The sequence below is a fragment of the Bombus fervidus genome, chromosome 16 (assembly GCF_041682495.2).
Source record: "Bombus fervidus isolate BK054 chromosome 16, iyBomFerv1, whole genome shotgun sequence".
Taxonomy (NCBI): Eukaryota; Metazoa; Arthropoda; class Insecta; order Hymenoptera; family Apidae; genus Bombus; species Bombus fervidus.
In genome coordinates, this window is record NC_091532.1 from 5,594,155 (window position 1) to 5,619,030 (window position 24,876).

Genomic DNA, 24,876 nt, shown 5'->3' on the forward strand with positions numbered 1-24,876 from the left:
GCAGTTGAAATAGATACACGTGTTTCACAGCTCACGTGTACCCTGCGTATTGATACCTGTATGTGCATAGGCATTCGCCCATGGCTATCCTATGCATACATATATCGTTCACCCGACATGCGTCATCATCGCTGCGTATCGTTCTTTCTGCATCTCTATTTTGGGAAAATGCCGGACCTGATTATTGTTTTTAGGAGTTCAAAGTTAGGAATTAATGAATAACAAATTATTTGAAAAATATAGGAATAGTGTCTTTCGAGTTTAATCGAATGGAAAAGTATACTTTCGCTTTGTATCGAATTTTGTGTTGGCCTCTGACGGCTAATGTTGCGTTAACGCAGCGTTTCATTCGCGATCTGTTTTCCATCTAAATTTTAGCATTACCCCTCTGAAAGGGAATTAATATCTCTTCAATACTATTTCTTCTACATAGATTCTAAAATTTTATGAAATGTAAAGTCAAAGTGCTTACAATATAATTATGATAGACCTGCTTAATTTGATAGTTTAACGTTCTTGAAAGTTGATAAGTTAGCGTGTGACAAATTAGTTAAAAAGAAATTAGATCGCAATTTAGTAAGTGGATCTTATATTGCAATAAATACATATCATTAAAATATAAGTAGTGTTTAAATACATTTTTGATGATTTGACATGATGATTGAACATGATTTTACTACGTGATATGTATTCCACACTTTTTGTAAACAGAGTATTAAAAAAAAAAAAGAGTATGCATAAAGGGACACAGACGCGAAGAAGTAAGCAAAACAGCAAAGCTAATAAATTTTAATGGTTCTTTTTTAAAAATTTTTCAGAAATTTTCTTTTACATTTAAAGTATTCTTAAATTACTATTCTTTTATTGAAAAAAAGACTTTAGGTATTATCTTGTCTGATGTAAAAAATCTTAAATATTATAGAAGTAATTGTTTACCTTTATAGTTTATTACACAAAACATGAATAAGCGTATCTCTTCTTTTTTATTGGATCTTGTGTTATGAAGATCTGGAAAGATCTCCTGTAAACAACAAAATGGCTTTTACTGAATTTGATAAATAAAAATGGTATATTAAGGGAATTTTATAAGAAGATCAAGAATTATTAATTTCATTATTAATAATTACTTTATCTAGAATTGCGATCGATACAATACATGTAATGTATTTATTCGTGACGTTTAATTAATATCACGCGTCATATAATTTATTTGTTATGATAACGTCTTATAGATGAGTTGTTAATTTACTTAGAAAACCTAATAGCGTTTCAAACGACCAGTAGAAGTGGAAAGATACAGTTACTATCGAACATTTTTTTGAAAATAAGAATACGTAGAAAAGATAAAGATAAGAGAAGAGAGTTTTCACTTAAACGTTACGTGTGACGAACACCGAGATATAATGTGTAACTTAGACCAAATGAGAATGACTAATGAATGATTACGATGCTCAGGAACGTAATATTTATGGGTACATTCTTTAATTTAATTAATTTTCATTTCTTTCACAAATATTTTTACCACTTTACACAGAATTGAATCTTAAAAATTAATCAAACGATTAATTTCATTTATAATTCATAATACATATTGAAATGAGATATTTAATAAATTGTCGAATTATATGTATTTTTCTTTTACATTATTTTTAAATAATGCAAAGTGATATATTGATAGTAATTAAATATATTTTAAATATTTCTTACAGAAATTAAATTTAATTATTTAGAATAAATGAAGTATGTGTGTAATTTCTATCGATGCTAATTTACCGTAGTGATCCAGAAAATCATAAGGCAGATGCAATTTCTAGTAGTTAGATTGCAGTATGATGGCGCTAGTAGGTAAAACCAAGCGAAATATGAAACGCTCAATTATTTTCTGATTCACGCGATGCATTTGTGTCATCGTGTCTAACCTGTGTGAAAAGGGTCCATAGCAATAGTGGAAGGAAAATAAAACAATCTCTTGACAGGTGCCACCACGAAAAGAAAAATGGCAAAATGTTTAGGTTGTGGATACTTTCTAATATTTCTTATCGTAAATCTAGGTAAGATAAAAAAGATACGAAACATTTTATTTCCACAATATAATTGAATAAAAGATTAAATATAAGATCTTTTTCCAATGAGTAATTTAATAAAGTGCAAAATTATAAACTTCTTATTTTGAAATAAAGTTAAACATAAAGAAAATGTTATGTACCAATTGGGAAATTTTTATCAATTAAAAACAGCTATTTCTTTGTTCATTATATAAATAAAACAAGAAAGACAGGAAAATTCTGCGATAAGATTTAATAGATATGTAACTATCTGTTTTAGTGGCTGCAGAACGAATAAAAGATATGATTTATATGAATTTTGAAGGAGTTGCTGCCTGCTTTCGTAGACACAATGGAACACATCAATTTGGATGTTCTTGTAAGGTTATCATATATTACATTGCATTATTTCATTGTGTAACTTTCTTTTAAATAATTCTAACCTTATTTGAACTAAACTAATTATTGATAACAGAGGTAAATTACATAAGATATTGTACTCTTTGTTATAGCAAGTAGGTCAGGAAGTGTTGGTGTTATTCACTTAGTGGAAGATGAAAATGATATCAGATGGCTTGAACACAATGCTAATAGTGGAGATTATACTGTAATTCTTACATTTTCTATGTTTACCAGAGACATATTACTTCGTTTAAGGAATATACATAATATAAATGGAGTTTTATTAACTAAAAATACCACTGAACCACATCCTGAACATTATTCTCCTGAAGATACTTGTCCCAATAGATATGCAGGGTATAAAAAGTGCCAGGATTTAGAGTGGAATCCTTATGGATCCTCATTACTCATGGAAGATTGGCCTTTTCCCATGTTTTATACAGAGGTTGTCTTTAAAATCTTATATAATTAATTTACTTTTAAAATTCATATATTTTATTGTTTAATTAATTATACCAATCTTTAATTTCAGAATCAAACACTGATAGAAGCTGTAAAATCTTGTTTTTTAAAACATAATGCACCTGATATGGAAAATCAACACTACAGACCACTGTGTGCACTAGAAATGAAGTCATTCATGTTTGCTGCAATTAACTCTGAATCTTGCATTAAACGTAGTGATTTTAAATTGAACTTCAATCCTACACAATTTTGTGATCCTTTGGGAGATAGGAATATATATTGGCCTTTAGCTCCCATAAATAGAGATAAAAACTCCATAATATTGGTAACAGCTAGATTAGATGCATCTTCTTTGTTTGATGGAATATCACCTGGAGCCGGTAATGTGGTCACAGGATTAGTAACATTACTTGCTACAGCTTATTATTTAAATATATTAGCTAAGGATGCTGTAGTGAAAAGTAAGTATAACAGTGTACTGTGTATAATATAAATTATACATATGAAAGTATTTTTATTTGCTCTTTGTCTTTTTCTTTTCAGACACTAATGTAGTTTTCTCTTTATTAAACGGAGAAGCTTTTGACTACATAGGATCTAGTAGATTCATTTATGATTTGAAAGAAGGTAATTTCAATGCATTAGGTGGAGTAAATTTAAAGTTTGATGACATTAAAACTGTGATCGAATTTGGTCAACTGACTAAAGGAAAATTATTTCTTCATTCTAATAATGCGCAAAATGACGAAACGATAAAAAAGATACAAATAGCGTTGAATACTACGGTTTTGGAAGGTAGCGTTCCGCCTACGTCTATACAGAGTTTCTTAAAAGAAAAGCCAGATTTAACTGCTGTTGTTATAAGTGATCACGGTCGACAATTTAAAAACAAATATTACAATGGGATTTTAGATGATGCAGAAAGTCTTAGCTTCAATAGGTACTATATTTTAATGTTATATTTTTTTACATAATGATTCTATTTTAAGGTTTGATTATATAAAGTATATTCCTTTTTAGGAGCGATATAAATGGGCTCGCAACTGCTCTAGCAAAGATAGCAGTTCATGTCGCTGAAATCCTTTACAAAGACGTATCCGGTACCGAGTCTCTCGACGATTATGATTCTTTTCAATCTGTTGAACATCACATTTTGGAAATGTTGAAATGTTATTTAGAAAGTGCAAAATGCCCTTTGTTTCATGCTGCTTCGTCTCCAAACGCTAAATTAATTAATCAAGTTTTATCGTTATACGTTGGTGTACATAGGGTACCAAATATTGCCACAACACTAACTGGTCAACTTCTTGCATATCTGACTAGAGAAGAAGTTGCAAATATGACAGAAACAACATGTTATGAAAATCACCTTATTTGGATGGCTGGTGATAATAATTCAGGTTTATGTATAAATTCCAGTGTAAATTATAGTACAGCTATGAGTCCAGCATTTATTATTGATGGTAAGTTTGTTGACTAGTGAAAGCAGATGTTTCAAAACAAAGTATTATAAAGTTTTTATGCTGTGAATAGGGTATGACATGAAATCTGGAATGTATTCAACCTGGACAGAATCTATATGGCAAACATTAAGTGTAAGAATGTTCCTGAAACCTTCAGCAGCTACAGAACAACTCACTATGATTTTAGGAAGTTCAGTAGCTGGTATATCATTTGTACTCGTATGGTTCATTAATTCTAGAGCGGATATATTGTTTAATTCAAGGTAATTTAATGATCTTGAAATATGAAAATCTAAAATACTGATTTAGTTGCTTACTATGTTAAATATTAAAGAAATTTGTTTTAGAAGAGCAATAAACTGCTAGGGATACGCTGCGGACCACATATCAATGGCCAGGTTGGATTACTATCAAGAAGACGAGGATGTTCCAGTAACTAGCCTTTGAATGTATGTGTGGTACGCTCTCGGACAATTTTTATACCTCAATGTTGAAATATATTATGATGCCACCGATGTTTAATTCCGATACCATCGTGATGTTTCGACGACTATTTAATCAAACTTTTGCACCTGTTGTTAGTATAATGAGAACGGACGTGCGTCCGCTTAATTTGTCACGTCCCCCTCTCTGATATTATCGATGATTATACATATACAACACATTCGACCATAAACATTTTTATAAATGTGCGTTATGTGTATGAAATGAAACGATGCAATTTTTTTTAATTTCGTAACAAAATTGATAAGAGAGTATTATGCCTGTATCTCGAGATAATCGGGGTACACTATCATTAGAAAGTCTATTGAATTTTTGGTCTCATTAGGATTCTTTTTGTACGCAATGATTAAACGTATATATATGTGTATGTGTGTGTGTACACACACATATACACACATACATACACACACATATTTTATTTATACGCATAATTACATATAACATTTACAGCTAGTATGATCGATATAATACTTTGAACGATTATTATTTAATTTCATGCCCATTCTTCATGAACATTTAGTATTGTAAATGTCATGCATGTATTTGATTCATATTATAGTGAATCGTTAATTATTTGCAGTACATTTATCAAGATTTTATAGGTAATAATTTTTGTAATTAATTTTATATTTCTCTGTTTATTTATTATAGTTATCCTATATTGGAAATGAATTGATGTTAGTGCAGGATATTTAATTTGTTTAACACAATTATTGCTCATGATATCTAAAACTAGACAATTGTACGAAATATCGAAATGCGATAATAATGTAATATACATAATGTAATCAAGTTTCTTTGCCAATTATTATGATAAGAACTTTAAGAATTTATTTAATAGAGAAATTTTCAATTGCAATAAATATTTTTTCTGATTAAAAGGCAATTTAAGGTTGTATATTCACTATCTCTTGTTTTTAACATGCCTTTTGCATATTTGCAATATTTATTTTTTAATAGTTTTCCCTAATTTATAAAATCTAGATTATTCGATGTAGGAAGTGACGTAAGAAAATTATATAAAGCATAGTTGAAGATTGGTGGATTCTTTTGTCAGAGATTAAAACAAATTGTTATAAGAAAATTCTTCTCAAAAGATATTTGTAAATATATACACCAATTTGTACGTATTTTATAAAAACAATGTAAGTACGTTATAAGAGAAATATTTACTAAATTCTTTGATTCTTTATTATAATCTAAACTGTAAACAATAATTAACTGTGATTATTTGCAATTCCATACTATTTTTATAATATACGAGCATGATGAGCAATATATGTATATTTGATTGGTATTTTGTTTAATGTATAAGTTACATGATCTTACTATCAATAATAAAATACTTTGTATGATAAATCTATAAATTTAAACTTTGCTTAAATCTTTCTAATATTATATTATTAAGACACATTCTTTTTTATAGAAACGTTTATTTTTACATCAGTCAGTTAATTTTTCATATCATTTGATATATAATTATTTATTGGAAAACTGATTATCAATATCTTAAGGTTACGATAAAAATCAGAAACACGTATTGCAAGCGTGATGGCGTTTATTATTAATAAACAACTTATTTAACAGGACCTTGATGTACACGAGAGAGAAGTATTCATGTTGTTTACTTATGCTTTCTTTTTAGTATGTACGTAATACGTTTAATTTACGACTTAAAATTTCAAGTTAGGAATGGACCTACGAAAGTCCTGTAGTTTAATATTATCATATACATGCAGTATTGTACAAACATTTGTTAATGTACATTTAAATATCTTTAAAAAGGTACAGAATAGTTGTTCTAGAGATTTCATGAATATTTATAAAATACATGAACTAAAACACATTTCTTACAAATATTTGTATAGTTCATTATTATTTAAGGAGTAACAAAATATAACGAAATTAAAAAAAATAGAGAATACGAAATTACAACAAGGATAATGTTAAGAAAGCGGGCAGCCTAAAATTTGAGTTGTCCTATTTTTTTCATATCACATTTATAGTAGAACAATATAAATCAATGCACGTATACAACATAAAAAGTTTAAAAGAAGTACTTTATCCTAGGGTGTTCCCTGACGATATTAGATATTAACGGAATAACAGTACAAAATATTGTAAAACAAGATGAGAAATGTAACATGTGAAATATACATTATATCTTTAGTATGTTAGTTACAAAAGTCTATGGAAGATAAACAAATAATTCAACGAACTCAGGCAGTCAAAACATGAAACTTAATCTTGTACCAAAAAAACTCTTATTATCATCACACTTTTCGGTCCATTCCTATCTTCTCAAATATTTTAGAGCTTGCACTTCAATCACTAATGCAACATTAGAGATTTACTTGGAGGTCCGTCCTCATGCACCTGTAAGGATGAAAATGTTCATACGTTTTGAATTTTTATATCCCTATTTATATTTTAATGTAAACAATTATAGTATGTGTATGTTTGTATAGTATAATTATAATAAAGGTATATCTACTATCAACTATTCTATTTACAAAATATATGAAATATTCAATTCAAACAATTCGTTGGTTTTTAAATATGTCCAAGTTACTTTTAAAACAAGCACTCTCAATAGGAACCACTGATCATAAGCAAAAACTTATAAAGGGCAAAAAGAACAATCCAAGCAAGCCTACGGACCAAGCACTAAGTTCTCTCAATGCAAGCTCTAACATATACATTCAATCCTTTCTGGTAAATGTTTCTACTTGTGTATTTAGTCTCTGATTTTTGTATCTTGTGTATATGTATAGTGTGTTTGTATGTGTGTGTCTCTGAAGTATTCCATAATTTTCAGTATACAAGTATGAAGTAGGAGGCTGGGCACCGCCCACCGAGTTATCACAGTCGTCTGGTGCCGCAGCACATACGTATACGTGGTTCAGCCTTACAACCTACCTCTTAATCTACCATTACTTTATAATTATACTTAGTCGAGAGTGTACAGTATAGTCCCGTACCAGGTGATTTGACGCGATACGAGCTGACGATTCTTAGTTCTATTTTCTTAGGGAGAGTGCGCATTTATTGCTGGTACTTATAAACACAGACGACCTAACTGGTACGAGCGATCGTAGACCATTTTTATTAATCGCTGATCCAGTTAGAGATAAAAGCAAAGTAGAAAAATGCTATTAAATAATATATAGTTCGTGATATAATCGAATCAGCGTTTTTTTCGTTGATTTTCTTTTTTTTTTTTCTTCGCAACCATTGTCCACAATCGTTCGCCCCATTTATTTTTGTTTCACTTACATCACTACACCGTATATGGAGCTATACTGTAATAAAAGCTGTCTTCAACTGATGATATCGTTTTACTAAGCCTCGATTAACTTGCTTCTTTCCCTTAGAACATGTTTAACAGTTTCGAGCAGCCGGATAAGACACTGGCCAACTATTGGAATAGAAATCAGTTTGTCTCGAACAATGCTCGGAAAAAGCTCGTAAGCCACTAATGGAAGCACTTTGTGCCTGTTTCGGCTATGTACATCGATTATATACCGGAAGAAAAGTATAATACCAATTAATAGCAAAGTAAATATCGATAGACCTAATCAATAATTTTTAACTTTTCGCTCCTCTGAGTACATTGAGAATCGACCGCATAGTTTACATTAATAACTATTATTTGCTCTTTTCTTATCTTTGCACGTCTATGACTTAACTTTACCGTTTCATCTTGTCCTTTTAGGAAGAGATCAATGATCAAAAAATGACCAAAAATCGACTACATATGCGGGCTATCCTCTATGCGTTTTAATCAGTGGACTAGCGTTCGTTTGTTAGTCATATACTTGTTTACAGATTATAATATTATTATTACCTCGCACAGAAATTAAGAGAGTGCTGTATATTAGGAATCACTGACACCAACATAGCTTATTAAGAAATTTTATGAAATTCATTTCCAACGAATCATTATTTCATTCTCATTCTCCTATTATCCGGTGGAACTCGATAACGCTCCCCAATATCACCTTAACATATTTTACAAATCGATAAGGGATGATTAAATACAGAAAAATAGTCTTCGTCGCAGGCATTAAAAGAGTAGAGAAAATCGTAAAAGAAATATGAAAATTATTGCTAATAATAGGTTGCGTTCTTAGGAGATGCGATTACATTTCTACATTTGAATGATCGTTTAAAAAATGCTTGTTCTTTTAGAATAGCGTTTCGAAGGCAGTCGAAGATCTCAACAGTGTTGAAAATGCGATGGACGGAACGCTTGGAAATAATTGAAGGACAATCGAAGACAAGTACGCAGGAAGAGCATCGTATGTATGTACATGATTAATCGTTATCGAACTTAAAACAACGTCGATTAAGTGATAAAAATCTTGGAACTCGTTTTTCGTTCAATTTTCTCTGATTCTTTCAAGTAAAACATTTTACATGTCGCTAACTATTCAGCACGCGCACAATCTGGAGGACACTTTCAGTAAAACGCAACCGATCATATGCAGACAGCGAATGTATGAACACTTATAACCCTAAGATGGCATGTGCTTGTCGTCGAGCCTTAGACTTGTTTTCTCTGTTGTATTTATTCAGTTACAAGAAAATGTATTGTTAATCATATTTTTCTCCAATTTTTCCTGTTTTCTCTTGCTTTCTGTTTGAAGAAAAATCACATTAAACGTTCTTCTCCTTTATTTCTAATAGTTCTTGTATATTGTATATGTACATCATTACCACGTTTGTTCAAACTGTGGTACACGTGTTTTTTTTCTTTTTTCTTTTTCTTCTTTTAAAGACGACACTTAGAGTTTAAAAATATAATCATCATATATTTAAAGTAGTATTATATTATCATTGTTGTTGTTATCATTATTAGTCGTAATGGTATTATTATTAATAATAATATTATTGTTATTATTATTAATTATTTATTATTATTATTATTATTATTATTATTATTATTATTATTATTATTATCTTGGAGGGATAGCACTTCGCTATGTCACGACACTGCAGAGCTGAACAAAGACTAAACGCGGAAGTTACCACGCTCTTTAATGGCACGAAGAGTACAAGACCGAGATTGTTACCATTTTACTGACCGATCATCACAATCATCTTCTTTTTTAATTCATTGTAATTTAGTTCTTCATTTTTTACGCATGGCTTTTCCCGAGATTTAGATATATCCTTTTAGCATTTCGATGGTTGCCGACCGATCACAAAAACATATCTCGCCTATGTTAAATGTAGTAGCACAATATCGTCATAGCTTATTTTAATTAGGAAGGGTTGAGAACGATCGTTCATTTGTGTCGTTATTTAAGATATCTATATTATACATAGTCTCGTTTGGACGATTTTCGATAACACTATAGAAAGTACTAAGTCTCCCCTTTACAGAAATATCCCTAAATTCTCTCAAAACTATTCAGGAATCGAGTTAATTGTGTGAGGCTGGTCGAACCAATAAATAGTCAAACGTTTATCTTTGTTTTTTTTTTCTCTTTACTTTAAATGTTGTTAGTATTTAATTTTTAATTCCACCCAGAGTTCATAGGATAAATATATCTGTAAGTTTAATAGTATTTCAGAACAGTTTGAAAATAAAGTGATATAAAGATCGCTAACTTTCTACAGAAATTATGATCTTTAAGCACGTACTGATCTTATTCTTTTTTTTTTTTTTCTTTTTGTCTTGTTCAACATTGAAAGACGTGTTATATCGCTGCGAAACCTGGGAAAAACGCATCTTGAAGGAAATAAAGTTTCGATATAAAAATATATAAACAGTAACGCTGACTTTTGTGTTGTTGTCACCTTAGATTTAACTTGTTTCTAATCGCTTTGTTAAACGAGTAAACTCTTCGTTCGTAGTTTATATCATAGAAAAAATGTACATATTACACGCAAATATACTCGTCTTCATAAAGATCTTTCACAATGTGAATATTGTTCACGGACATTTGAAGTCTTCTTTCGAAAAATAATTTGCTTCTACAAATCAGTTGATTTGGACTACTCCCTAACTAATCAACTAAACAACTCGATTGGTAAACATCGTGAAGAACACGGTCTATTGTTCAGTAAGTGATACAAACGATGACTTTTTTTATACCACCTTCGTTTGTCGCCTTGAACTATTACACATAAATTAACAATCATTAAGATTGAATCATCAAGAAGAAACAACCGTAAGAAATAACGAATTATTCTGGAGAAAAAAAGTTGCTTCAATGTAACTTGCTTATCAACGAATCAAGGAAACTAATTAAAAAATATAACAATCCTAAAACTCTTTCTTATCATGATCGAATTATTCTTACAGACAATGTATAATTAAAAAAAATAAAAAAAAAAAAAAAAGAAAGAGAAAGAACATGTTTCGAATTATACAGGATTTCTTGTTCAATCTTTCTCGGACCGTAGTTAACGAATAACGACGTTTAAAAACGCTAAGATACTCCATAGATAGTAAAAGAGATTGAAACTGTCGGATCCGATAAGAGAGCGTGATAACCTCGACCAATAATACCCTTGATTTTCGCGAGAATAATTACGTATTTGACAGTTAAAGCGAAATCTATTCTCGAATACCTTAATACTGTAATGAGCAACTGGATTTGAAGGTACCGTAAAGAGGTTGATGTTTTAATGATCGACAGAGGTCAGTGAAGATCATCTTCGTCGCTATCGTTACCATCTTTCGATCTATCGGCACCTCCCTCACCGTCGCTTGAGCCGGAATCGCTTCCAGAATCTTCAGATTGCCAGCCGCCGCCTTGTTGCTGCTGCACCTGTTGGTGTTGCACCACGTGTTTCGATACCTTGTGACGTTTCCCGGCTCGCTGTATCGAATCCGCTCCGGCACCGTCGAGCATTGGCTGAAGGATTCGTCGACGAGCATTGATGAACCAATTATTGACTTGTAGCAACGTTAAGTTCGTTTGACCCGCTATTTGTCGCTTCTCATCCTCCGTGGGGTATGGATGCTAAAAAATAATTGATAACAATAATTATAATTTATTTACTTTATTCTGTACTCGTGTGTTGTTACAGTGCCAATAGAATTTACAAGAATTACAATTATGCAATATATTCGTACAAGTTTTCCGTGGTAAATACTTTCGTGATCCTATATAACAAAAGTTGTAAACTGAAGTATAGAATAACGATCACTGGATTGAATTTTGTATTATATTATAGGAGATTATACTCACAACTAAATGTTCAAAGAGCCAAGTTCGCATAATGCTTGTAGCTTGTTTAGGTAAGACGCCCCGCTTTTGTCTCCCTTTCTTAACGCTGCTGTGATTACCTCCATGACCACTACTACTGTGATTGGAAGTAGCAGTACCAGTGCCACATCCTTCGTCTTCGTCTTCACTTGGTGCAGGTGAAGGAGAGCCAGCCACAGTAATATCTGGGCATAATAAACACGATATATTTGTTGTGACAGATTAACTGCAGCTCCATGCAGAATTGATAATATTTATTTATTTTAATTTAGTTAGTTTATATTCATATGTTTAATTAGTAATTAATATTCAAGTGAAAAAAAACATTAGTCATTGGTAAGAAAGAACCAAGTTCGTCTAACCAAAATACTTTTCGTCATTCGCATCCCCGACATCGACGTATTCACTTTCACGCTCTTGCAAGGCAAGGAGGCCCCAATAACCAACCTCTTCTAAATATATTCTGTCGCCAATATTCACATAGTCCATATCATCTATAAACGTAAGTTGACAATGCTTACGTTTAAATTAATATTTTAATCTTTATCAAAGCTCAATTTTTATGGCGTGATAATCACAAAAATATTCAAGTTACAAGCTAAGACACAATTAATTGTTGAATATCCTATACTGTAATCATCAATGTGCTTTGTGAAATTCAATGTAAACAAAAATTGCAAATAAAAGACTCAAACTCATGTAACTCTACACTTTATTTTGTTTTCACCTGATTAATCAACAATCAAATTTAATCGAAGGGGCTGCTACAATAAGGAAGTGGCTTCATTTTCTAGTAATTTGTGTAAACCAACAAAATTTTATTATAGATCTCCTTAATATGTATGATAGAGCAATCATTTCAACATTTCAAAGAAACAATATATTATTTCACGTGTACCACGCCTAATAGAATTTTGAATATAAAACCTATACCTTTCCTTTTTCTTTCAAACAATACAATTTAAGTATTGTAACTATCTCCTCATTGTTGCAAACTCTTCAATTTTAAACACTGAAGAATGGAGAAAAAAATTATTAAACAAAAAGTAGAAGTCATTTAGCTAGAGTCATCGTTACCCGTTTGCTATACAAAATGAATTAATATAAACAAATAAGTTTACCTTGACCAAGATAGATATCGTTGACTGGTGCACAGGAATGAGCCCCAATTTGTGAGAGTGGTGTGCTCCCGTGTACCGTGGAAGGTGACAGTGGATCGTCATGGTCCTGGCTGGAGGATCTGATCGAGCGCTGAGCAGTGGAAGATGATCGCACCGACGGCGGCCTGTCGTTACCGGTTTCCTCTTGCGCAGCCAACTGACTCGCACCACCGTTCTCCGACAGGGTGTCGCCTCTGCTCACTCTGAATCCGTTAGCTCCCGACTCAACATCATTGCCTGTAGAAGACAGCACCTGGGAAATATATGTCGCAACTAGCCGTCAGAGAGCAGGGGTGGGGTTCTATAATATTTTGAGCGACGCGCAAGTATCGCTCATCTTTTCCTTTCTCTTTTTTTCTTTCTTTTCTTTAAATAACGTATGCTTTGAATTAAGTAATCGACTGGTTAAATCTACTGTTAGAATAATTTTGACTGTTTGACTAATCTAAATAGTATATTGTTTAATCTGTTATGAGAAGGATCCTAAACTGAATATTCAGTGAGATCGTTCAGATCAACTGTTAGAGTTTGAATAATTTACAAGGTACTGTTAATTTTGGGATGTTAATTACCAGATGAAATATGATTAAAGAGAGATAGTAAAGAATTAGAAAGCATTTGATCCACGTTTCATCTCTCTCTCTTACATATGCATTGAACAGTTTACTAATTTTTGTTTACGATTTACTAACTATTTAATGTATTATGTACAATAACAATACTAAATCAACCGGCACGTATCTCATATATAATAGAGTAAATATTTCCCTCCAATTATTGTCTATTTACCAACGAAACTTTATTTAACTCCCTTAGAAAAATGTTCCTCGATCAATAGCTTATTTAACTATCGCTAACTGCTACATTTAGGTCAGAGTACTCACAAGAGTTAGTCAATCGACCGACATTTCGAGATATCCCACAAAGAGGCATTTTTCCCCTCTTACTTCGTATTTCGACGTACAAACTCCCCAGCGAAGTTATTTTAAAAGTACACTGACTTCTATACGAGATATGTAGCGATGTTAATAAAGAGAAGGCGCAGTAGTTCTCTAGTTTTAAATTTCTGTTCTTTTAGGTTCGAAGAGTTAAGACATAGAGAGTAGGAAGAAAGAAGAGACAGAGACACACGTAGCAGCGTTGGAGCGTTTTTCAAGATTATAATCGCGATTCTTGCGCATCACTAAAAAAAAAGGATAACTACTTAGGTAAAGGGGGAAACAGGCCAGGCCGCCTTATTAAACGTTCAAAATAATATCTAACCTGCAAAGGACTGCTTCCGTTGCTGCCACTCGATGGACCCATATCGTGTCCATGGTGACTGTAATCGCTGCGTAGCAGATTCTCGCTCTGCATCTTGCCCTTCAGGCACGTGATGTACCTGTTGCAAAAGTCTTTGCACAGCTCCTGCACTTTTTCCAGCTCGAGTAGGTGAATCCGCAGCACCTGTATCGCTTTGATCATCTGCGTTGGCAGAGGCACAAAAACAACGTCCACGATTAAACGATTTTCTTTTCATTATCGAGCTGCGCCGCGTCGCTTATTATTTGTTTCCTTGTTTTTTCTTCTCTCTCCTTTTTTATTTTTCTTTGTTTCCTTTTCTTTCTTTTTTTTTTTTTTTAAATAAACATAAGGTCGAGTAATAAATTCATTCACGTTTTCTTAAGAAAAGGGGGAGAGGAGAAAGAAACACGAATTTTGAACTAGTTTCATAAGAAATCTGTCTAGTTAAGAAACAATCTATTTATCTTATTTCTGTATAAATATATACTTTTCATAATAAAATTCAGATATATGTACATTTACAGTCTTTAAATAATTTGTCTAATATTCGTCGAAATAGTATACACCGTGTTGAACTTATTATTCAATCCAATGCGTGTCTTGTTTTGTATGTGAAGAAATTACGAACAGTTTTGGACTGTGTACTTTTCATAGAAATAGATAAGAATGTAATATTTTTTAAAATGCATAAATCGCAGCGACGTTTCTATGTTCTAACGAGTTATGAGTTTGTGTAAATTTATATTTTCATAAACATATATAAAGCATAAACCTGCTTCATCTATTAGATATTATAACGAGTATTCTACTTTGAATATTTTCCATAAATACACTTATGTACTTATCACTTATTATAGTGCAAAGGTGGCTACATTAATTTACATTAGTTTAATATTAGGATCAACTTAATTTTTTCTTAAATCCTGTCGTACATTCCACCATCAACTGCAAAATTTATTAACTGAATATTTAATTTTAATAAATATCATTAATGGTATACAGCATAAAATGCAGGATTAAGAAATCAAATATTCTAAAATTATAAATTCTTTAACTCAAGCTATTACGAGCGTGAATTAGTCTTGAGAAATTCCAGAAGATGTTATAAATCTAATGTCATACCTGGACTATAAAGAAACTTACCAAACCGTCAATTTCGGGGTCATTGATTAGGAAAGGCTTTCGGTCTCTTTCTTGGTGTTGGACGAAGGCCTGTATGTCCATGTTGAAGCTTTCGGACGTCGAGTTGTCCGAACTCTGTGTAGCTTGTTCGCATCTTTCAAAAAGTAACGCGAGCAATGGAAAGAGGGGATGTTTATAGACTGCCCTCTTGTCTGCCTCGAATTGAGCCTGATCTTGATGAGTCGTGTAATCGGCAACCCCACTTGCAGGGTCCTGATCGTAGCCAGGAGTCACCATCGCTAGCGCCACGGCGGTGCTACCCTCTTGCATTCTACGTTCATATCATTAAATTATTATTTGTTTTCTTCTCTTATTTTTAAAGGTCTAATCAATAAAAATGTATAACTAAACGGCGGATGTTTATGCATTTGTGAGAGATACGTAGGTACAAAGATATATGTATCGTGGGAATGAAACATAATATCCAAAAACATATAAAATATTCAATCTACTTTTGGGTTACAATTTTTAGCGAATGAAATGAGTTTTTATAGGTTCTATTCCTTTTCAGTTACGTCTACAAAAATTGCAATTTGTATAAACATCTGCAGTTTATTTATAATACTGCATTAACACTGTTGGCCATAAATATTCAAACATCTTTTTCTTCCAGTTTTAACTATATTTTATAATTATTTTATCATTTCATTACGTCATATAATGTGTCTCCTAATGTATTATAAAATAATAAATAAAATAAAATATTTCTTACAGTTTTCCGATCGAATGCAAGTAGCAGGTATCCTAATATGGTACTTATTGCTAGCAGTGGATAGAATTAAATAAATTTTAATAGATACTCATATCTTAACAACATATATCTCAACAAGAGTCGATATCAATTTTGCAAGAAACGACAGGTGCATGTTTCCACCAGTAATTGCAAAGTCAACAAATATAAAATTTATTATTTTGATGTTTGCTTAATTTGGTAGTTCCACTGTTGGCCATCAATTAAATTTTTATTCTTTAGAATTGTTGTTACCTATCATTCCTGTCTGGCAGCTTCCATCGTTGCCCAGGTCCTCCGGGGCCTCTGATATGTAAATATTGCTCGATCTATCTTCAGCCTTCCAATAATTTACACGATTATCCTACAACAAAAGAAATGTCCAATCTATTAATATTCGTGATAATTCTAATACACATGGGTTAATAATCGGCAACTTAACAATGCAATGAGTATCACCACTGGCTAATGTATTGATTATAATTGTATATTTGTAACTTGGAGATAAAATATACATGTAATAAATGAAACTTACATATTGATTAATGTAACTATTGTGAATTTATGACTTGACAGTAAAATATAAATATAACGAATGGTATTTACATGTTGATTAATGTAAGTATTGCGTATTTGTGATCTGAAAGTGAAATAAATCGCATATAATGATTAATGGGAGTATTGTGTATTTGTAAATTAAGAGTAAAATAAGTGAGAATGAAATGGGTAACGCTTGAAAAAATAATAGGATAAAAAATATCGTATACTTTAAGCAAGATATCCCGGCGTATTTCGAGTAGAGATGAACCAGGGGTAGAGATGAGACGAGAGGAAAAAGAAGGGGTCGGGGAAGGAGAGAATCGTCGTGGCACGAAGAACCAAACGATGCGCGGCACTGCATTTAAATGTCATCGTTAGACGGTCTCAACACCATCAGCACTGTTGCTGGCACCAGTTCTGCTTCCCATTCCGAACGTTCCTTTTGAATTTTCCCCAATCCCCATACACGTTCCCTCAGTATGAATAAATAAAGTACTGCGACACACGACTGGCTGACAAGACGACGACACCCGAAAAATCGTAGTTACGACTGATAGTTATAGTTGTCTATGAAAAATATCTTCATTAGCTAAATAGTAGTGTCATTAAACCAATAATTTTTTTGCATCTAATCATGCTAATTACATATTTTCACCTCTTAAACTATAGTGCTTTTTATTTTTGCGTATGACCACTTAAGAATATTTAATATTTGTGCAGCTCAACAAATAACGAAATTGTTATTATCTATTTTACAATCATTTTTATTTCTACTCGTGACTTTCGAAATACGGCTTTTTAATAACGTGTGAAAACAGAGAGAAATAAAAAAGAAGCTGACCTTAAGATTGTTTTCAAAATCTCTATCTAGAAGAAAATTAATTTCTTTTCTCGTGAAAAAAATATAATTTTGTATAAATTGCATCTTCCATGTATCCTTCAGACCTAGATATATAATACATAATCCATTTTACAAAAATCCGCGAAGTATAATACAACTTTTAAATCTAAAAGTAACAAAGATTAGAGTATGTGTATAAAGGATGAATACACAATGGAATCTTATTCTTCTTCGAATAATGGGAATAGCCGTTCTCCTGACATTTTATCAAAACTTCGTCGTGACGGAATAGTCGCAGAGAATGAGTAAGCGAGAGAAAGTATCGGTATATGAGAAGAAGAGTTAGATACATTAAAGGGAATGCCGCGAGGTGGTAGCTGAACTAGGGAAGCGGTAAAAAAAGGAGGTGGACAGAGGTAACCATTACTTGCAAGTGGTGCTTCCAACACACTCGCGTCTTTCCGTTAAACCCGATATTTATTGTGCCAGTCGCCTCTCTCGCCGCTTTCATTTAAAAATATTATCGCTGACGGTGAACGGTCAGTGTGCTTCATTTCTACGACTGCAGCCACACATCGAAACGGCCTTAACGTGTTTCAACTTCCTCTTTTTTCTTTCCCTTCTTGTAGAATTTCTTACGTTCTTTTTCCTATTTCATTCGTTTAGGTCAAATGTCGAATTATCTCTCCGTGGAAATGTACGTCCGCTGTTTCGTAATATTCTCCTCTTTATAGAGGTAATTTATGTGTATAAGTTTGTTTTCTATACAATAAAAAGATTTGTACACCTCTTCGTGAAGAATGGACCAAACTATACATTTTTCATGAATATAGTAGCGTCACTCTGTGTCACCTTTGTTGAGAAAAGTGACAATATGATATTCATTTCCAAAATCATTTTATGGTAGGTAACAGATAGTTGACCTGAACTTGCTCTTTATACTAGAAGGTAACTTCTCTAAAAAAGAAAAAAAAAAGAAAAAAGAAAAAATATTGAAATATAATGAAATATATAATTCAATAATTTTGTGTCTTATCGACAATTTTTGTTTCTTTATAATTTTCAAGAATAATGAAAAAGATGTTCTCCTATGTGTTCATCTTTTCAAACTTCATCTATATTCTTCTCTAGGAACCATTATTTTAATTTCAACCTCGGGTACTACAGCAATAAACTATCGGTAAGGAAGTTCTCCCATTCCGCTTTATGGTGCGTTCACAATGACAACATTTTCTACAATTTAACTGAATTTTTCATTAAAAGTAAATAAAATTTCAAACGAAACTGTGTTACTTAACTTTCATTTTATTAATTCTTTTCTCGATGTTCCTCCATTATTAATTTGTTCTTTCTTTCAACGTGATACTGTTTGATTGAAGAACCCACCATTATCATTGTTTACTTTTATCATATTTCGCGGTTACATTGTGAACGTGAGAAGGGGTGTCGTCTATCTTCTTCATTTTACTTCATTCTAAACGACGCATTGCGCATCTCGCTTTCAAATTCTTTGGTACTCGATATTATTCGACAGCAGTTGCTACAGAGAAGAGAGACAGGCAAAGCGTAATGCTCTAATGAGCAGAGAGAGAGAGACAGGAAATGAAAAGTATACTTCAAATAATAATCTGTAATGTCCATCGAAATCTCGTAATCCAGATTCTCTCGATTTTTAGTATTCAAGCAGTCATGTTGATATTTATGGAATTATTTTACGATATCACGTGACCCAAAATATTTTATAGTTATTTCCACTTAGCTTAATTATTGATATTCGATTATATTCGTTTTTATTCCGTTTATGAATTAATTTAATCGATTTTAATATTTCCAATTTCTCCTATTTTATATATATGAGAGAAATATTATTTGTTAAAAGTAATATTTTGAAGATCAGCTGTTTTAAGTGTAACAACTCTTTCATGTAAAAGTTTCAAAAATTGAACAATTTCATATACAAAGCAGTGTCGTATCTATTATTGTAAATTACTGAAATGATACCTAGAACGAAAAACAATGAAACATAAAAATGTAGTTTTCTACTTAAAACTAAGATAACATTTAGCTAACAAGTATTAATATGTTATAATAAAATATACATGAATCATGTTGTGTAATAAAATATACATGATATATATATATTTTTCAGTATATATATATAAGCAGATGAATAAAGAAATAGAAAAACAGAAAACAAAAGAAGTGTAAAAATTTGATTTGGTCAAAGTATCAGTAAAAAAAATGGATTAAGAATTTAAAACATAGTGGCAGCCACGTGTTATGAACAGTGCCGAAAATGAGACGGCTATTAATTCAAATGAAATGGATTGGCGGAAACTATGTAATGGCGTACATGCACTTTGATCACGCGATTTGCTGCACAACTTGTCCAACGTGTTGATTTTTTGTAACAACCTAATAATTACTGCGACACTGGAGTTTCAAGGAACGTGCAATTAGAAGTAATCAAAGTGTAAGAGGCAATAACTTAACCTGGAGAAGAGCCGTGAAACTGACGTGTTAATTTGTTGAAAGAATTGATTAAAGTTCTTATTAAAATTGCACAACAAAATCAGCAATCATGTCTTAAATTTATTACATTCTTTCTTTGTTTAATATTTTTGTAAACGAAAAAAAAAAACACGCTTTATAAATGTACCAATCTATGATTTAAATAACTGAACGCAATTAGTTAAGATTGCAAAATAACGTAAAAGAAATTTAGTAGAAAACATGTTGAAGTATTTTAAAGCAACATCTCATTCTTATAAGACAAAGTAATGACAGAGAAGCAATGAAACGTTTCTTTACGAGCGTAAATAAGAGGAGAAACGAATCTTTAACCCTTTAAGTGCCAGAGCTATAGCAGTCGGTTAGGACACAGTGATCATTTTCGAACGTAAGAGAGTACTTAAATTCCGCTAAGTACATATCTGCGGTCAAATATTTGTACGAATTTATTCTATGGTTTCCCACTTTCAACATCTCAATCTGCTACTTTATTATCATACAGCTATCAACATCGTTAAACCGTACATTAAAATTCCGAAACATTATCATTCAGAAAATAACAATATATTAAAGACCTCCCGTAAAAAGATATTTTATGTTGGATTCCTAAAACAAAATCGCGTTTGTTATTAAATTCAACACTGAATATTATATTTTGTCTAAAACTTATTCACAAATACATTAATATATAATTTCTTTTTCAACATTGTGTTTTCATTATATTAATATAATATATTCTTATTTTTTTTACAATATATTACATTATAATATGAAGACATCAGAAAGCGGGAGTAAATTCTCGTTAGAAGAAACACGTTTAAACGCGCACACATACCGGTCTGGCACCGAAAGGGTTAATTATGACAAAGATGGTATCCCGTGGGCAAGCGGACTTGTTTACTACCTGTCAGTCATCGGCGTATTAAAACCGGCGTCGTGACGGGCAACAACACCGCGGTAGAAAGAGACGTGAGTTAAAGAACGGCTTTGGAATCAGCGGTGGGCGTTAATACGAAGCCAGAAGTCGTTTTTCTTTCTCCCTTTCATCGCGAGCCTAACACGAGATAGTCGAACTGTCAGTCAAACGTTCGATAACCAATGGTCGACGATCCCTACTACAGCACGCCGGGGAAGAATCATTTTCATGCGAAGAGGGCGTAGCAAAAACTACAAGAGGCCACCGCTGCCGACGGCGCCGATGCTTCACTGCTGCGCAGCGCTCTACCTATAGGGTGCTCGATAAAATTTCTGCGGGAAATTCGAGTTCCTTCCGTTACTTCTTTCGTCCCGTGTATTCTATAATTCATCCTGTAATTTATATAAAAATGTTACTCAAGTAGAATTCCTTACTACTCTTAGAATATTTATGCGCAACCTAACCTCTTTAGGATCGAACTTCTCGAGCAAAAAAGATTGGATATAAATAGTCTAGCCTGGAAAAAGTCACTAAATTGCATAATTATTCCTAATTATAGTTCATTTATCTTCTTATCACGAAGTTATCGTATTGTTATAACGTTAGACTTCGTTGTTAAAAAATCATATTGATTTTGTAATGTAAAAATTGAGAAGATTAAAGGTTGTACGAACAACCTGTAAAAATTTTTTTACTAAATCTCGTTAATTATTAACTGAAAAACGATTCATTTTACTGAATACAATACAACTCGTAAGAATAAATAAATTAATGCAAAGAATACCAAAATTTTGAGTCGAGAGAAGATACGCAGTACGTAAAATATAAAAGAAATTAATTTTTTTAAATGATGGAGATGTTTTTTTTATTTGAAAGAAATACAATTGGATTTTTAAAAAGTAAAATTAGTATAGTAAAATTAGTAACAAAAATTCATGTGAGATATCGGAAATTTGTATAATTTGATTATTTAAAAAAAAAAAAAGAAACGAACAAGCTGGAAATGATATACATAGGTGAATAATGATATTTCATAACTACTTCTGATATTTAATAAATTCTTTAATACCTGCTTTAACTTGTTGTAAATGTTAGTTTACGTAAGGAAATTGCCTGCATAATAGCTTTAAGGTATTTCCTTCTTTTTATACACAACTACACATTTCGAGATCAAAATTCGAGATAAACAAGGGCTTATGTGTGTTCGTGGAAAAAATTTGAATTCGTCGATATTATTTTCAGATTTCATAATAATTCCTGTAAGATAATAATAAACGTTTGACTTTATTCCCATAATTTTCCCGATTGCTACGGAGAAGAAATTATTCCGTTGGGCAATTTTTATTTCTTTCACATTAAATTATAATTAAATTTTTTTTGGTTACAAAAAAAAATCACTAGACACTTTTTTATGGAAATACGTTATTATATAATTTATCAAATTGTAGATCGTTTCCTCCACGTTAATTCTTTTATAAAAATTTTATCAATTTATTTCGTTTTGTAAGTACAGGTTTAAATAAAAAAATTCATCGTATCAATCGACTGTACAATAATTTGATTCATCGAATATATATAGCACACACTATAATGATACCTCATTGCAGCATCTTTGTCACTCTTTTTTTTTCACAACAAATTCTCTGAACGATTTCAACCGGTTCTGTTGATACGATGTAAACAGCGATTTTCTCGTTTCATCGAGAATACACGCTTGCGTTCTGAAGTTCCCCGTTTATCTTTTGACGTAATTCGTTTAGGTCGCATTATTCTGTTCCAGATAGAAACATAAATATGTAGCTCGACTATGCAAGAGATCGTGATTACCGATACCAAGGTGAATACAGTGACCATTCCTATTAATCGGAATCCACTTTTCAGTTCATTTGACTATTTTAATTTTCTCTGCCATAGTTTCATCATGAAAAAATCATACGATATCTTTAATTGAAATATTTGAATAATAATTACATTGATTTTTTCAAGTAGATTTTTAATTTAATTCAGTAATTAATAGTTGATCCGATTTTTATAAATATCTGTACGATGTATAATAACATGTAGTATATGTGAGGTATTATATATATTTATATAAAACGAACCAATGAGTTATTGAATTAAAAATTTATTTAAGAAAATCGCTGTAATTATTGTTAAAATATATCAATTAAACAATATCGTAAGATAAATTTGTTATAATACTCATAACAAAACATCCTTCAATTAAACTTCCCGCCACTTATCTTACACTTGGTGATATTGACAATACTAATAAACGGTCTTACGATAATTGACTAAATTTTTTTAAGGCACGAGAGCGTAATGCATTATATAAACAGAGAAATATTCAATATTATAAATTATGATAATAATAAGAGTTAATGTTACTCTGTAACTATTGAAATTAGTTTTCTATGAAATTAATTGATTACAAGTTATTGAGATTTCTGTTTAGATAATGCAATATAATTTCATCGTGTAAATATATGTATTAAATATCGTATTGTTAATTTAAAATAATAGAAAACAGAAAGAAAGAAGAAATGTTTGTGTAAAGGCCTAGATAATGAACATCAATTGAGAGGCAGTTGATATGGAGGATCGGTCGCATGGTAGGCACGATGTCATTGGAAAAAGTTGGTGTTTGAAAGAGCCTTAACAATATCGATCGTATCAATCCGCAATTCTGTCAAGGCAGACCGCGAGGAATGGGCGTTCACTGGGGGCATTGCGCACAAAACAAGTTTTTCGCGTGTATCGGCGCACCAGGAACGAATAAACGAGACCTAACCTCACAAATTTACAGGTGCACGGCCCAGCGGGAATTTACGTTGAATCGAACGATGTATCGAAACAGCTGTTTGGATGACACTAATCGAAAGACCATCTATCCTGTGGTTACTTACCGTATTGCAAAAGCCAGCATCCGAGAAGTCCCATGAGAACAAAACCACACCGTCCACACCAGTTTTATTTTTCGATGATATTTCGGGTCGACGGCGTGTCTGACTAGTTCGAAACTGACTTCGTTTTAGTCCACGTGATACCTCGAGGCTCAATGATAATCATGTAACGACACCGGTCTAACGTACACACGCGCGACAACACGAACCCCTCTGTTTACCACTATTCACGCTGTACGATAAATTAAAGTAATCGGACATTTTTCAACATGCTCCTCTACAATCCCTGTCTACTCCTTCCACTGACACGTCTTTTGTGACGTCATCGATTCAATACTTTTCGCGAAGGTTTCTCTTCTTCATTAATACCACGGATACACACCAGATGGCAACACGAACGCGATTATCGGTTCATTCAAGTGTCGCTCAAATTGGAGCGCGATTTTTAAATTTCATGAAAAAAAAAATTGTATAAATTTCAAACGAAATATTGCTTGTTTCATTGATTATAGCTTTGGTTATTACGAAAAATCGTCAACTTATAACCTGTTTTTAAAAGGCTTGGATGTAGCAGATTCAAATATTATAATATAATTATGGGATAAATATACATATTTATATATGAAGACCACAGAGAAAAAATACAATATGTTGTAGCTTTATGTTTTATGATTGAGTAATTTAAAAATTCCATAGACTCTCATCCA

The 24,876-nt window shown here is 31.9% G+C and overlaps 3 protein-coding genes across 10 annotated transcripts in view; 1 reads left to right on the forward strand and 2 right to left on the reverse strand.

Moving 5' to 3' along the window:
- The window catches only part of LOC139995781 (uncharacterized), a 112,841-nt gene extending 107,021 nt beyond the window's left edge, over window positions 1–5,820 (reverse strand). Inside the window, exon 1 of the mRNA XM_072019589.1 lies at window positions 5,286–5,820. The gene's annotated coding sequence lies outside the window, so the exon portion shown is untranslated. The remainder of the gene's footprint in view (window positions 1–5,285) is intronic.
- Window positions 1,117–8,130, forward strand: Nct (Nicastrin). 4 transcript variants are annotated; one of them, XM_072019585.1, is made up of 9 exons: window positions 1,117–1,472; window positions 1,779–2,051; window positions 2,326–2,424; window positions 2,558–2,892; window positions 2,980–3,373; window positions 3,456–3,852; window positions 3,933–4,375; window positions 4,446–4,638; window positions 4,726–8,130. In XM_072019585.1, the coding sequence occupies exons 2-9, from the start codon at window positions 1,997–1,999 to the stop codon at window positions 4,739–4,741; spliced, it is 1,932 nt and encodes a 643-aa protein (XP_071875686.1). In that variant the 5' UTR covers window positions 1,117–1,472; window positions 1,779–1,996; the 3' UTR covers window positions 4,742–8,130. The 4 variants fall into 4 exon arrangements, with proteins under 4 accessions (XP_071875686.1, XP_071875687.1, XP_071875685.1 ...); XM_072019586.1 differs by having other exon boundaries at window positions 1,118–1,472; window positions 4,710–8,130; XM_072019584.1 differs by having other exon boundaries at window positions 1,118–1,472; window positions 4,723–8,130.
- Window positions 6,420–24,507, reverse strand: LOC139995788 (homeobox protein PKNOX2). 5 transcript variants are annotated; one of them, XM_072019607.1, is made up of 9 exons: window positions 24,173–24,507; window positions 16,714–16,822; window positions 15,690–15,999; window positions 14,526–14,726; window positions 13,224–13,515; window positions 12,465–12,596; window positions 12,085–12,287; window positions 11,498–11,856; window positions 6,420–7,255 (listed from the first exon to the last, which is right to left on the reverse strand). In XM_072019607.1, exons 3-8 carry the CDS (start codon window positions 15,996–15,998, stop codon window positions 11,533–11,535), a joined length of 1,461 nt encoding a protein of 486 aa, XP_071875708.1. In that variant the 5' UTR covers window position 15,999; window positions 16,714–16,822; window positions 24,173–24,507; the 3' UTR covers window positions 6,420–7,255; window positions 11,498–11,532. The 5 variants fall into 5 exon arrangements, with proteins under 5 accessions (XP_071875708.1, XP_071875705.1, XP_071875706.1 ...); XM_072019604.1 differs by adding an exon at window positions 21,255–21,658 and having other exon boundaries at window positions 6,420–11,856; window positions 24,173–24,506; XM_072019605.1 differs by lacking the exon at window positions 24,173–24,507 and adding an exon at window positions 17,226–17,619 and having other exon boundaries at window positions 6,420–11,856.
- Between the last annotated feature and the right edge of the window lie 369 nt (window positions 24,508–24,876).